The sequence below is a fragment of the Arvicanthis niloticus genome, chromosome 11, assembly GCF_011762505.2.
Source record: "Arvicanthis niloticus isolate mArvNil1 chromosome 11, mArvNil1.pat.X, whole genome shotgun sequence".
Taxonomy (NCBI): domain Eukaryota; kingdom Metazoa; phylum Chordata; class Mammalia; order Rodentia; family Muridae; genus Arvicanthis; species Arvicanthis niloticus.
This window is the reverse complement of record NC_047668.1, coordinates 21189620-21205000: the sequence shown is the minus strand read 5'-3', so window position 1 is coordinate 21205000 and position 15381 is coordinate 21189620. Positions and strand designations below refer to the sequence as shown.

At 34.6% G+C, this 15381-nt stretch overlaps 1 protein-coding gene across 9 annotated transcripts in view; it reads right to left on the bottom strand.

Moving 5' to 3' along the window:
- The window catches only part of Nova1 (NOVA alternative splicing regulator 1), a 118802-nt gene that overhangs the window by 4965 nt on the left and 98456 nt on the right, over window positions 1-15381 (bottom strand). For 3 of the 9 annotated variants that reach the window (XM_034514176.2, XM_034514179.2, XM_076941903.1), the window contains 2 exons: window positions 11585-11656; window positions 1-600 (listed from right to left, as the gene is read on the bottom strand). The exon at window positions 1-600 is cut by the window's left edge and continues 4965 nt beyond it. In XM_034514176.2, the coding sequence (XP_034370067.1) occupies window positions 1-600; window positions 11585-11656 (672 nt within the window). The other 6 variants (XM_034514178.3, XM_034514180.2, XM_076941904.1 and 3 more) reach the window with 5 other exon arrangements.

The window sequence follows — 15381 nt, the reverse complement described above, 5'->3', positions numbered from 1 at the left end:
GCCGCTGGCTGAGGCTTCACTGGCATAGGTGGCCAACAAATTGGCTGCTGCTGCTGCTGGGTTGGCACTGGCAGCTGCGGCAGCCAAAGCCCCCGTTGCTGCTGCTTGGCTGAGACCTAAACCTAATGTGTTGAGATTATATCCATAGCTGGCTAAGGTATTAAGTGCAGAGGTGATGGCCACCAGGTCATTACCTGTGAAGCCAGATAAAACTGCTGGGAAGGCCGCAACGCCGGCAAGGTTAGCATGTCCTAAGAGCCCTGCGGCTGCTGCGGCAGTTGGTAACACTTCAGCAGTGTTTGCATAAGGAGATCCGGTTGGATTGGAATTTGCCACTGGACCTGTCACATTGGCATAACTGATATTGAGACAGCTGCCACTCTGTGGATCCTCTTGTATCTTCTGGATGATAAGTTCAACAGCTTTTCGGTTTTGTTCAGGTTCTCCACTCACAGTGACAACCCTCTCTTGCAAGTTGATCCCATCGGGTTTCTGGGAAAGCTGCACCCAAGCCCCTGACTGCTCCATTATAGCCTTCACAGTGGCACCTCCCTTCCCTATTATCAGACCTGCTGTGCTGTTGGGAACTATAATCTTTACCTGTAATTAAAAAAAATACGTATAAATAATACTTCTGTTTTCTGCACATGCATCATATTACTTTGCTACCCTAGAAAAAGTACAATAGTAAATTGATAATTAGTTTAAATATAATTTATTAAGATGGAAATACCACAACTTTAAAGTGACTTTTTATCATACTTTAATAAAACTACCTTGTACAATGAGTTTCCAAAGGAAAATGCAATTTTTAAGTAAAAAAAAAGGAATCTTCAAGTCAAAATTATTAAACAAAAGGTTTCTGGAATCTCTGCACTTTGCAATACAGTCTACAGAAATAAGCAAGTCAAAAACAGGGACTTCTAACTGTACAAATGGTACTGTCTTCATATAGCTAAAAAATCATAATGCTGTTACTAGTTCTTCATCGGTTGCAGCTTAAAGAATCTCTCTGCTCCAAGAAACAGTGTAGAATAATGAAAGCAAAGTTAACAGACAGCTGTAAAAAATATTCACTTAAACCTTTCAAAACATTAATTTCATGTTCCTTTTTACCTAGTAGCTTGGGGGTTATTCACAAATATCTTATTTATTTTATGGCTATATTTAGAGGTAAAGATCAATAAAGTTATCATTAGCATTTTATTTTTTTAATTGGACAAATAGTCATTTAAGTTTATAGAAATTGACCACCAAATTATTAATAATGATGTAAGATGTTTCTTAAGTTAAGTGATGTAAGAATTATATCACCTATACATTCGGATGTTGTGACTCTATTTTAGCAGATAGTTCTATTTAGAAATAGTGTTTGTTACCCTGTCATTGAGCAGTGATGAGAAATTACTGTGGTCACTGAGTGTTTACGACAGTGTAATGTGGCCATTTTGTTAATTTATACTGAGTGTCGGAGACACAAGAATCGTCACATCCTGTCTTACTTCATTACAATAAAATCCTATTGTTCAAGCATACAAATATGACATTTCCATAAACCCTGAAACTAAAAGGCTAAATACTAACCTTGAGCTTGTATTTGTTGACATCCACATTTGTCTATCTATACCCCCTTCCTGGGCTCATCAACCTGCAACTGTAGTCACTGACAGGGCACTGAAGTAACATCTTCATTCTCTCTGTGGCTCAGATGTTATACTGGGTGGCTAACATCTGAGTGGAAGTTTCTGTACTTGAGATTTTTTTTTAATTCATTAGCTAATTTGAAAGAAGTATCACCAATGCTACCATAGAACCCAAATCTACAAAGGGACATTTTAAAGGCAGTTGGTGAGGTCTGACCATTCTGCTCTTGAGGGAAGCAGGCAATGAACATAAATCCATGTTCAAGAGTAGGCACACGTGAGTGCATTTATACATCTTACACGCATTCTTTATTTTGTTTGAACACATAAAATATTTTTTCCTGATTTTAATTGTATTTAGTCCTGTGATAAAAGTAGCTTAATTTTCAAAAACTACAAAATCCAAATTAAAAACCATCTCTTAGGAATGGCAAATATATTCAAAGTTGCTGCCTAAGTTAATTTTATTTTATGGAGGCTACTGGAAGAATGTTTTAACAGTTATTAATTTTAGAAGATTTTTTTCCAAGAAAATTGTCTTTAAAGAATTATAATTATAATACTAATTCTACATTAGGTGATTATAAAGATGAAATCAAACTTATTCTAGAATTATTTGACTTAACATTATTTTGTTTTGCTTCTGAAACATTCTTTCTTTTTTTGCAAATGATGCCTATTTTACGTTTTATCACACATGAAAATTCTGGAAAAAAAAATCTATTTAAATACTTCAGTAACTCTTCCTGATAAGGTTCTGCAGGGAACTAGCCAGGAGTCCCCATAGACTGTACACTTCTTTAGACTATGCCTCAAATTCTAGTGTTTCCTGTCTGAGTTTCATCGTCGGTGAAGGAATCATAAACATCCCACACTCAGTTGACATTTTAGCTGTGAATTTCTACGTGTATCCCATGCATATTGTGTTTCTCTTTGCTTTTGATCTTTGGTATCTTCCAGCTGACTGAAAGGTTTTCTCTCCCTTACAACTGAGTTTTCTGTCAATGTGTGTGCTTTCGCTCCCCGAAGTCTTGTATATCCTACCAGCAATGTAGCTGCAGCTACCTATTAAAAAAAATAAAAACATCATACCCTCCAAAGGTCATTTTTCCTACATTTCTTACGATGTTATTTCTCCTAAGCAGAGTTAGCACAAAAAGTCATCTGCCCATAGGTCACCCTCTTATCTGACCTTACCCTTCCTATTTGTATCCGGTTTAAGTTCCACATTGGTAATAATTAGAGTAATAAAGCAAAAAATATATTTGTATGGGAATAAACTATTTAAAAGATGATTTACCATAAACAGAGACATGTATATGTCTATGTACAAAATGACCACCACTGGGTTCATTATGTTATAATTAAAAAAAGATTTGCTTATTCCATGTGTGTACTTTGCTTGCATGCCTATAATTGTACAGACATATGTGTGGCCGCTGGGGCCAGAAGAGAGTGTCATATCTCCTGGAGCTGCAGTTTTAAGACTTCTTGGGGGAGGGTGCTGGGAACTGAACCCAGGTTCGTTACAGAACAAGGAAGTACTCTTAACTGCTTATCTCTAATCTCTAACTTTGGTTTCTTAAATCAAGAGTAATGTTTATAATCCTCAAATCCTAAAATTTCAAGTTACATCATGCATATATTAAACTATTAAAATGTTAAGAGCAGTAATGTTTTAATCTTATCAGAAAATTTCTAAAAACAACATTACCAGGTTTTCAGTGACTTAAAATTTTAATACTGTTACACTGTTAAATACACAATTAAGTATATTCCATCTGCCTGATTCTGACATGTTCATTATTATTAAGTATACTTTCCACCATGTTTTCTAGTTTCATAGAATCTCTGAGTGGTTAGACTAATTCAACCATGAAAATGTGGTCAGATTCATGTTAGAGGTCTAGGACTGAGTTTTGTTTGATTAAGTGTGAGAGGGGCTAGTTAATAAGATGGCTCAATGTGTGTGGGCATTTAGGGACTCACACAAGGAGAGAGTGTACTATGAATGTCCCTTCCTTTTGCTTCAAGCTTTGTATTTTAAACTTATACTATACCTGATATACATGCGTATCTCTAGAGTGTCTGTAGAAGTGCTGACACAGAATCCCATTTTATCTGCCTCTGGAAGGGTCAGAAAATGAATAATATACTCCATAAAACGTCTAAAGGGAAAAAGCTATAATATACTTATTTGGCTTACTGTTATTTTGCTTTGCTTCTGAAACAGTCTTCAATTTTGTGAATGATGTCTATTTTAGGGTTGCATTGCATCAGTGCTTGGGAGGTGCAACTGGAATGAGGACTAGGAAGCCGTCCATGCTTTCTAGCACAGAAGCACTTCAAACTACCACTGTTACTCTGAGATGACAAGCACTCTAGACAGTTATACGAAAAGGAAAGCTGTTAGAGTCAACTGCAGGGAGCCAGAGAACTTGTAAAATGATACAATATGGCAGGGAAATCTATTTTAAAAGTGAGAATAATTTAGAGTAGTCTTGCTGCTTTAAAAAAATAAGATTTTACTACACTGAAGTTTTGTTACAGAAGAAGGGCTATTTACAATTATTCACAGGTTAAATAAAAAAAAAGTCTATTCATGTTATTATTAAAGTCTTTCCATATCCATTTTGGTACATATCATCTAAAATATATGCTCAAGAAATTTTAACTCTAGTTAGCAGAAAACTGTAACTGAAAATTAAAAAAAAATTAATATGCAATCTAGGGCTCTCATTTTTAAATTTTTCATCATATTCAATATTAAACTTAAGAAATGAAAGATGAAAATAGCTTTGAACACTATGTGTTCAGTGATTCAGATGATGAGAAGAGAGGATGAGAAAGGTGGCTAGAAAGAAACCTGTTCTGGACATTTTCAGCTTGAAGTATCTATTAGACACTGAAGTGAAAATGTCAAGCAGATGAATGCTTATGGCTCTGGAGAGTAGAAAAGGCTTGTGAGTTAAGGAGAAACTTTGTGTCATGAAAATACAGTGTTATCCAGATAGGGTAAGTGCAAAGAGTGCTTAAATAATGACCAATAAAGTATTAATGGAGGGAAAAGGTCTGACTTTAAAGATCATCAAAAGTATCATTTCAGTAAATTAGCCACTGTGGGGCCACATTATCAACATGCATGTGTGTGTGTATGCATTTCCACACCTCCACTAACAGTGGATGGTCTGGCAGTGAAGGAAGCATGGAAAGAAAGCATCTATTTAATTGAGTCCCAAAGTTTTTGGCAAAGAGTCCAAAGCAATATTTAAAACCATGGTTATAATTTGTATATAAAGATCTCCAGTACAAGAAATCTAACCTATCTATCTGTAGGTAAGTCTACTTATGTACCTTCAGACAGAAAAACACTTTCTGAATATGCTTTTGTACTTTAAATCATATTAATCAGCAAACCTCAATCCTAAACTAATATCGACACTGAAACTTTTATAGGTATCAAACTAAATATATCTGTCATCCTCCCACCCCCCCACCCCAGGGTCATTAGATTAGAAACTCCACAAGCTTTGATATAAATCTGGGCTCAAGAACTTATAATAAATGTGAAAGATAAGAATATTATATGTATTGTACAATAATTTAATTTGCTATAACTTTAAAGCCTGAAATGATGCCCAGTCCCTTCCAGTAAATGAGCATCTTTCTGGGACAGAGTATCTCTGCAGGGATCCTTCCTGACACACACTAGCACATTTCAGCATGTACAGTACAATGCAGGGTGTTGTTTTGGAGCTTTGAGGCACAAGTGATATCAAGTATTTCCTTTGAGAGACTTCTAATTTTTATTTAACATATCATGTAAAATTGATACCTGCATTTTCCTCCTGTTGTTATTTTTAGCTAACTTTTAGGAGCAAAGACATAGGAATAAAAAGCTGGTAATTTTCATATTTCTGCCATCACCCAGAACATGGCAGATAGTTTCTAACCATTAAAAAGAGGAAAATGCTTCCTAGTAACTTACTTTTTTTTTTTTTTTTTTTTTTTTTTTTTTTTAAGCTCATAGACAAAAGCTATTGGATCAGTTCACCTGGGTCTTTCCCGTCACTTTCATAGGTTCCCACATAACTATCTGCAACACCAGAAATCCTTCAAGAATTGTAATATTAAAGATCAAGTTGTTTTGCTGCTTTTGCTAATGTAAACATCGGTGAATCACATACACATACATCTATATATCTACATACCAGAATAGTATTTAGGTGAGATTCTTAAGAGCTGTACCACAAGACTTCCTTTACAAACACTGTGTGAATGTTTATTTCCGTATACTTAATAACATTTGACTTGTAGGCACATACATTGTTTCTGAATTTGATCTGAGAAAAAGCTTAACCTTGTGACAGACAGTGCAACTGAGCCAGAGGCTGGTGAAGCTGAACATGCTTTTCCTGGACATTTCTATTTTCTTATCTTTCCTGAACCTCACTAATTTTTCTATGGGATTTTTAATTTTTTTTTTTTACATAGAAATTTAGAAACACTTACTATATCATGGATGTTAGCACAGCTGAATAGAAGGAAAGTGTAGCAAAGACTACATGTTTTTAAGCTTAATCTCTTTATTAAATAAACCAATTTCTTCTATTTTCTTTACACGGTTAGAGACAATTCCAAAGCAAAGTTTCATTTGAAGGATTCTATAAAACATATGATCCTGTTCTGGCTAATGGCAGTCAGTCACGATGTACCTTCTCAGAAGCTACTATGTAACCCCCAGTTTCTCTTTCATACACCAGAGAATACAAACGAGAAAATTCCTATTGTCATACACTGTCATGTTCTAAAGGAATGATGGGGCACACAGTATACAACAGGTGTATTAGGAAGAAAGCGCACAGATGTCCCAAGACAGCAGAACAAAATGCAGCAAGAACAATGCAGTCAAGAGTCCTGGGGTGAGAGGGAGGTCAGACAAGCAAACTGAACAAGGCAGTCAAGTGGTCTTCTGAAGTAGATGGGTTTTGGAAGATACAATGCTTTTAAGCAAACACGTCTCTGAATTGAAATTTTCACATGCAGAAACACAAGAGCTGAGGCAGAATCTGTCAGAATCTGTAGGGACTGGCAACTGTGTGAAGTGAATGCCCAGGGTGAGTGAACAGTAATGTGGGATCAGGTGAAGGAAGCAGTGTGGTTAGAGACAGCCTCACAAGTGCTGGGGCAATGGTGGCTAGATTGGTTTCTACCAGGTAAACTGGTTTAAAACAGTTCAGATGTAGTCAAGAGAATACAAAGCTTTGACAGTTTAAAAGGAGGTTACGGTGGTCTTTGGAAATGTTGAAATGAAGCACTTAGATATGTAAGTGGCAACATTAACCAGGGAGCTGCACACTGTCTGGAGTTGCACTGTGAGAGGCGAGGTCAAGGAACTTGGGACCTGAAGCTTAAATTTTGCAAAAATATTTTTGAAAATTATACTTTTAAATCATGAACACTAAAACATAGTAAGAAGCTTGTGTGAGCCTATATTAAGATTCTGTTAGCTCATGGTTGCTTGAATATGGTTTGAGAAACAGCTTTTGTCTTCTCCATAGTCCACGTACTGTAATTTGGCCCAATGAACCTGTGCTGGGAGGCCAGGACGTTTAGCAGTGCATACATTTTGTGGGCTCCGCCCTCACTAAAGTAAAGGGTTACTAGCGCTATATGACATATGTTTGTGGAAATGCTCTCTGTCTCTTCTGCCATCTGAAGACACTGCATTGATTCCTTTCTCTGTCTACTATCCACTGCCACGTGAGTATGCGGCAAGAGAGCTCTCATTAGATGCTGAGGCTTGGAGTTTCCAGTCTCTGGATCTGTGAGAGATGTTCTTTATACGGTAGCATGTAATGCATGAAAGTAGCACAAAATGCCAGAAGTGCACATGCTGTACATAGCAGACATAAAAGGTAATGCATATGATGTTCAGAAGTTCCATATCTGAAGAATAGGACATCCATCAGTGAGATGGATCATGGGGGAGAATAAGGGAGTGGAAGCAGGATCAGCATAGCATGGTCAGGGAGGAACACATAGCTGAATTGTGGATTCCGAGAACAGGAAAAGCACATCACAGAAGTGGATATAACCAAATGGGTACACAGTGGCGACAGGCCACTAACATGTGGACTGAGAACAAACACCTGGAACTAGCAGTATGGCTATCACTCTGCAGATCTGGTGAGCAGTAGAGCTAACAGCTTCACGAGTAGATTTAGGAACAGAAAGAACACTGGGACAGTGGAGATAATCCTTTTGTGGATTTTGTTTTGAAAAAGAGGGATCAGTTTGTGAAGGCAAGGGGAAATAATGAGAGAAGGCGGTCAGTGTTTTCAGATCGGAAACGGGAGTGGGAGAAGAGAGCGCAGTGTAAGAAGCAGGGTGAATATGATCACAAGATGTCACAGACATGTCCAGGAGAGTCAAAAATCTAAAAAGAAAAACAGTAGGAGAAAAACAACTGCATGCGGATTATAATATTTTAATATGGAGTCAAAGCTTGACAAAAATAATCAGAGAAAAGCTTTACTTCAGTAATAGGACAAGGATATGCTTATTGTACCATTAAAATAACTGACTTTGGTAGGGACAGAGAAAGCAAGGCCTGTGGAAATAAATGAAAAGGCAAAAGGCATGGATGTGAAGCGTTGGTCTAGTAAGTACTGTCGACATCAGTTTATGGAAGTTCTCTTTTGATGGCTTCATGATTTAAGTGGAGTGTATGTAGGGTTATATGTTAAGAAAGGGGAAGTAGCAAGATCGATGGCAGAAAAAGGGGGAAAAGGCAGTTCTGAGCATGCACGTTTTATCTCTGCCTTCTCCTGATAAGCATGCACCAGTGACGGGGTTATAAAATTATGATGAGATGACCAAGTATATAAGCATCTTCTCAGAATTGAAAAATGCTATTGATCCTGTTGATACTTCTCAAAGTTTAACCAATTCTCTTTGCCTTATAGTTTTTTTTTTGACTTGAAACCCTCATAAATAAAAGAGCTACAAACATTCATCTTAAAATATTAAACACATAAAAAAAAAAAAAAAGAAAATGTAGCAGTGTCAGCTTTATCAACTCTTTTCCAAAGAGACCAAAGCATTTCACTACTAAGTGCAATGGCATGCTCTCTAGACTCTAATCACACTGCTTAGACAGTGAACCTGATCTCAGACATAACTTGGCCTTCGGAAGCAGACAATACTAGTATTGGTATGTCGTTAACTGGAAAGTAGGTTATTTACCAAGCAATTTCCTTTTAGAGACTAATACTCTTCACGTTTCCTTTAAATGAAGACACTCAGACACTGCAGCACTGTGAGAACTGGGGACTTTCATTTGTCAGATGAAAGGCTCTAAGAGAGTCTAGCATCCGAGTTTCACACGGGCTTACTCAGCAGGTAAAGAGCACGGCAAGCTCCTCACCACATGTAGTGTGCTTAGGGTTCACTTCTTACTACCAATGTAAAAGGCTCGTCATCCAGTGCATCTTCCGCTTTCACGGGCGTTACTATTGCACAAGACTGTGCTCAGTCACCCCAAGGAAACAAGGAAGCTGAAGACTGAAATAAAGTCAAGTACTAAAAATGATGATCTTTACAATGTAAAGTTTTGAAATGATGGCTCTGCAGAGCAAGCATATCCTTTGAGTCACTGTTTTGGGTTTCATTTCTAGACCTTCTTCATATTTACACTTCTTTTCTGCATATCAGTAACTAACTGCAAATGAGAATTTGATTAAAATCATTGAGTCAACGTTGATTAGAAAACAATATAAGTATTAATTTTGACTGTATTCTGTTTTGCTTATAGAAATTTTCTTAGGGAAATATTTTTTTCCTGTTTTTACAGCAGGGTTATACAAGTTAAAACACACAGCAGTAATTTTTAACCTAAAATAGAAATTCCTGATTTTGTCCATTTCTGTCAGTTTTAAGAGTTGAAACATATTTGAAAATAGTTGGGTAAATATAAAGTAAGTTCAAATTAGTATATATCTATATGTACATTTATGTGTATGCATGTATATACATAAATATATTATTTTACTTTTGTAAAGCTTAAGATTATTACATTGAGCTATATTTTTCTAAATAGACTGTATTTATAGATGTAAATAAGTAAATTAATTAGGACAATTCACAAGAAAGACCTAGGTGCTCTCTACTTAAAGTGAGTGAACAACAGAGATGACATTCCTTTACTACTACCATCTGACAGAAACCTACCATGAAGGAGTACAAGGGAGAGCTACAAATTACTAAGAATGAAATGTTATTGATAAGCTACAATTCTTTCAGTAAATTAAGGATTTGCTCTTCTTCATTTAATGCTTGCTTCATGTGATCCAGGACCTATGCTTCTTTGTATATGAACAGAAAAAAAGAAGAAAGAAAACAGTATGAATAACAAAACATATCAGTACAGTAGACAGAATCTGAAATATATTTCAAGTTATTATGAAACAATACTCAGCAGAAGCCAGTGTGATAATAGATCTAGAGGGTAACAGACCATTAACAAGAAGGAGATATACTTGGCCTTTTAAAGAATCACTTTATAAAAATCCACATTAATACAAATACACTACAAGTCTAATTTCAGAGACTAAATTAGTAGATTGGCTTTCTATGTATCTTCTTACTTTGAGAAAAATCATTGGTCTTGTTATGATTTACTCATCTGTCCAGCTTTTGCTGAGAAATAAAACCCTAATGGAGCATAGGAGAGAAATTTAAAACAAAAGGCAGTCATTCCCTTGGTGACTTTCTAAACCACAGAATTAAAGCATGGGGGAACAGAAGCAAAGAAAGAGAGACTGGAGAACGTGGTCTTCAGAGAATAGGGTTGAACATGTCAACCTGATGGGTCTCAACTTCAGGGACAAAATGAAGTTGACATTCTTGTCAAAATGACTATGACATTCTTGTGGTTAAAGAAAGTCTCATTTCATAGAAAGAAAATCAAACTCCTACTGTAGACCAGCATTCTAAGAGTGCTTAGATTTGCTTAAGTCATTTTATTTTCCCTAGGTTGTAAAATTATTAAAATCACTCAATGAGCAAAATAATCTTGATGGTTTAAATTAAATAATACGAGAAATGCCACATATATTATGTGTAGCAATACCTTGTTGGCCAACTAATAAAAATAATATAAAATATAAGATGTTAATATTTAAATAATCACATGAAGCCTTATTTTAATAAAAATTAAAAGAAATAATAAGAAAGTACTTCTCATATAAATAAAACTCAATTCACACAAAGTGAAAATATGTTTGAACATTTTAAAACTTCTATTATTCAACAAATTTGAAACATGGCCTGCAAATATTTAGTTCCAAAACATCTGTCAAATTGAAGGAATAAGATCTAATTTTCATTGCAAAGCTTGATACTTTTGCAATGAATGTGACTAAGAGTTCTTAATTAAAAATATATTCTGTTTGTAATTAGCAAACAACACTAAAATTAAAGCAGTTTTCGAATTAGAAATGCTTATTGTTGAACTGTTTACAAAGGGCGGTTTCAAACAGTAAAATTATTTTCTCATTTAATGATATATCTATGCTCAATTTTAATATAATTCATAACCCATGTGATATGCTTAATTTATTTATAAGACTATTAGGAAGATACATTGAAAGAGATGAAAAGACCAACTCAATAATTAACCCTCAGGGCTTCGTAAAGTGATCACCATTTTAAGAAGTCCAAAATTCTGATCTACTACCTGAATATTTTTTGTTAATGAAGTTAAAATGCATGTAAAATTAAAAAAAATGATTGATATTTATTAATTAGGTTATTTGGAATCTGATCATGGTGCATATATGCAAATGAACGAATAAATCCTTAACCCACCAGTATCTTTTTCTCCAGTTGGCAGGCAACCGCTGTGAAAGTATGGTGTAGATGAGAGGATGATACTGTACCTGATTGGCTCTGGAGGTGGTCATGGGGTCAGATGGAGAGGACTTGGTGGTAGTTGGGGAAGATGGCAATGTCTGGGAACAAAGCAGTTCAGGAGCAAATCAACGTTTATGAGCCTCAAGCTGATCATTCAACAAAACAAAACAAAATAAAATGTAATATAACGAGAACAAAATCCTATGGACACAGTTTCAACCTCGTTGTTCAAATTTAATGGAATTTAAGGTCAACCGATTAACTAATACATGTAAATACGCATGCATAAGCATGTAAAAATAAATTCATGGCTTGAAATCATGGTGGTGACTGATAGGAACTCACATGAATGCTAAAGGCATCCTGCCCTTATGCATGAGGAGCAGTCCCATTTCTTTCCCTCTAATTTGCTTTGGGGAAAAGAGATGTCAAAGAAAATTCAAGAAGTTAGATGAATAAAATTGGAAGAGCCACTTTCCTATACATGAGTACAGTCGGAGATTTGAAGAAGTGGTGAAATGAAGTTTACTTTGGCATAAAAGTATCCACCTACTTAATATGTTGAACATCACCAACAAGCTGATTCCACATGAATTTAGGGATCCATACATAAAAGCAATTTAATTTGCAGTTCTGAGTTCTTAATATCACATTATCTTCTAAAATATTAAATGTTAATATACTTAGAGCCATCTGAAAATGTAAACATTAACCTCATTAATAAACATGTAACTGACAGTATTCTAAAACTATTAATTATCATTTCTGCTAAATGGTACATTTAAAATAAAAAGTGTTATATATATTGTGCATCACCCACCTATGTTCAAAATAATCACAAAATACTATGAATTGATTTTTCTGTCCATTTATAAGCACATATTATGCTACAAAGATATGTCACAGCAAACTATACATTTTCACTGAGTCATTCACCCAGACTTTTAGAAACCTTTAACTTCTAGAAAGGCAGTAAATTTAAGGGGTTCAGAGTTTTGCTCAAGTGTTGTATTGCATTTACCCTATAATAAGGCTAGGCAAGGCCCTTTAGAGGAAGTTTTTCTTAACAGGCAAATAGGATAGTTTTCAATAATCTAGACAAGCCTATATAAAGGATATTATGTGTTACTTTGTTGTATGTCTATCAGCTACTGATATACGAGCAAAACCTAACCTTAAAGGTTTGACAGTGCAAAGAAAAGTACATGAATATGTATGTGGTCAGATATTTGTATTTCAGGTGTCAGAATTTTCCAATTTAGAAAGAATAAAGCAGTTCATATAAAATCAGTGAAAAATTTGATCAACTCACTGACTTCCAGTAATACCATCAAACTACTTGTGTCATTACTTCATTAATTTCTCCCCTTAAAGTATTTTCTTTCTTAAAACCTACAACATCTGGAGAAGTAGTTAGTCTAATATGAAGTTGAGCCAAGAACTTTTTCAAGCCACACAATCACACACACACACACACACACACACACACACACACACACACACAAACACACACAGACAACCTGGAAAAGGTACTAAGTGAGGGGTAAACTCTTATGAAGATTTAATAGCTTCAACTCTTTTATTTTCTAATTTGGCACTTTGTATTTAATTCTTGTCAGTCTTCTAGAGAAACATTCCATCATTGAACGCCATTTTAACATGTATTTTCTTTTCCATGCAATGATATATTGAGGCCTTGTTAACATCATGCTATACACTGTATGAATTCAACACTAAAGGTTTCATTTTCTCAACCTAAGCTTAATGACATGGTATTATAGGAAGGATCACATACATTTAAACAGCTGTTCTATACTAACCTCACGCCAGCACTCAAGTTAATGAATAAATAGATGTTAAATCCAGAGTCCCTTTCTTCCATTATAAGTTCGCTTCATACTGAACCCAGATTCTGAATGTCCATGTTCATTAGGATAGAAAGAATCTGAAGTACTGAATAATATCATCTTGTTGAGATACAAATTCTCATGAAGTGCTTAACTAGTGCAAAGAGTTAGATGTAAAAGTAGCACTATGAGGCTCAGAGTTTGTAATAACTTAGATTCTGATGATCTGTCAAAATTTTATTGCTATTCTTTATGATTTTCATATATTCTGAAAATCTATTAATAATTGATACAACTCATATTCATCAAAATTGTCCTTAATAATTTGGATGCTTTCCTTTTCTTCTATGAATGAAATAAATAATTTAAATGTCTGAATTATATTACTGTGCCTTAAATATCTTAAGATTTTATCATTAAGCATAATGATAAAATAAGAAGTTACATTTTAATATTTTACATAGGTGAGAATTAATCAAATGTATACTGTAAAGGATAAGCTTATTTCAGCATCACTGCAAACAGTTAGTGTACTTTCTAGGGTGAAATATTTGATGTAATAATGACAGGAAAATGTGACAACTTTCCTAGCTACTAGCACACAGATCCTTTGAAACACAAATGCATAATTTTATAATTTGTAATAATAAATATATGTGAAGCAGTTTTCATTTCAGCTGCTTTTTCAAATTCTAGAAGGAACACTGCCCTAATAAACAGGTGAATACGAATATATTACAATAGTGCCTTTAGTTTAAAGGCTCATATTAATTAGGCTAATGAAATAGTTGGAAAATTGTTTATAAGTCCACAGATAAAGATGACAAGTCTAAGTAAAGTGTTTTGACACAAAATATAGGTGTACAATATTTTTTCATTATTATGTTATAAAGAAAATATTTATATCAACTTATTATGCAGTTATTAATATATAGTGATTATGAGATGCTACCAATTAAAATATATTGTGAATATGTAATTAAATGACTATCCTAGTAACACCGATAGGTGGATAAATTTAAAGTTGTAATGTATAGCATTTGTAAAGCACATATCCTTTTATAATATATAATTTTTCTCTTTCGAGTAGCTTTGATCCCAGCTTTTCCTTTTCTCCTTTCAAAGCAGAAGCCTTTGACCTATATTACTTGAATTGCCATTCAACAATTCATTAGATACTATAGGCCTAATTACTTGTTACAGACACATTTTTTTTTTTTAAAGAATTTCATTATATAGCCTTGACTGGCTTGAAACTTGGTAAGTAGACTAAGATGACCTTGAACTTACAGAGATCTGTGAGCTTCTTCCTAAAACTGTGGACTCTATGAAATATAAAGTAATTTTTGTAAAATATCAAGATTTTATTTTAACACTAGACATTTTGTAAAATATTGATGTAACTAAGCTTTGGGGAATTAAGAACTAAAATATTTTAACAATGTATATGATGAATTCTTGTCAAAATGAGTTTTGCTGGTCCAGAGACTATTCCATAAACAAACTCTACAACAAATGTGACTTTCCTTCTAAAATTTCTATAATAGTCAGTTTTTAAGGACATATAATATTTACAGGTAAACCACAAAATGCAATGAGCAACAGATCTCAATTGTTCTCTTCATGCGCCATCTGCCAACCATCCAGTAACTTTATTCTACTAATTGCTATGTTCCCCAAACTTCGTAGTGTTATATTAAAGAAGCCCTGTACACTACTCCTTAAGAACAAAATATTTCAATAGCAACTCTCCTTTTAGCCTATTGGTGAATACCCTGTGTGTTTTGCAACATTAGCATTAGTCTATTGGTCTATTCAGATTTATTGTCTCACTAATAACAATGCTTCAAAATCTGGTTTGTTTAAAGCACAAAGAAGAGCAAAGTGCACAGGAGCCTTCACTTTTTAAAATAATCTTTAAGATGAATTAAAGGAGCTTGCTCAGAAAATGAGGAATGATCATATAGTCTATAAAC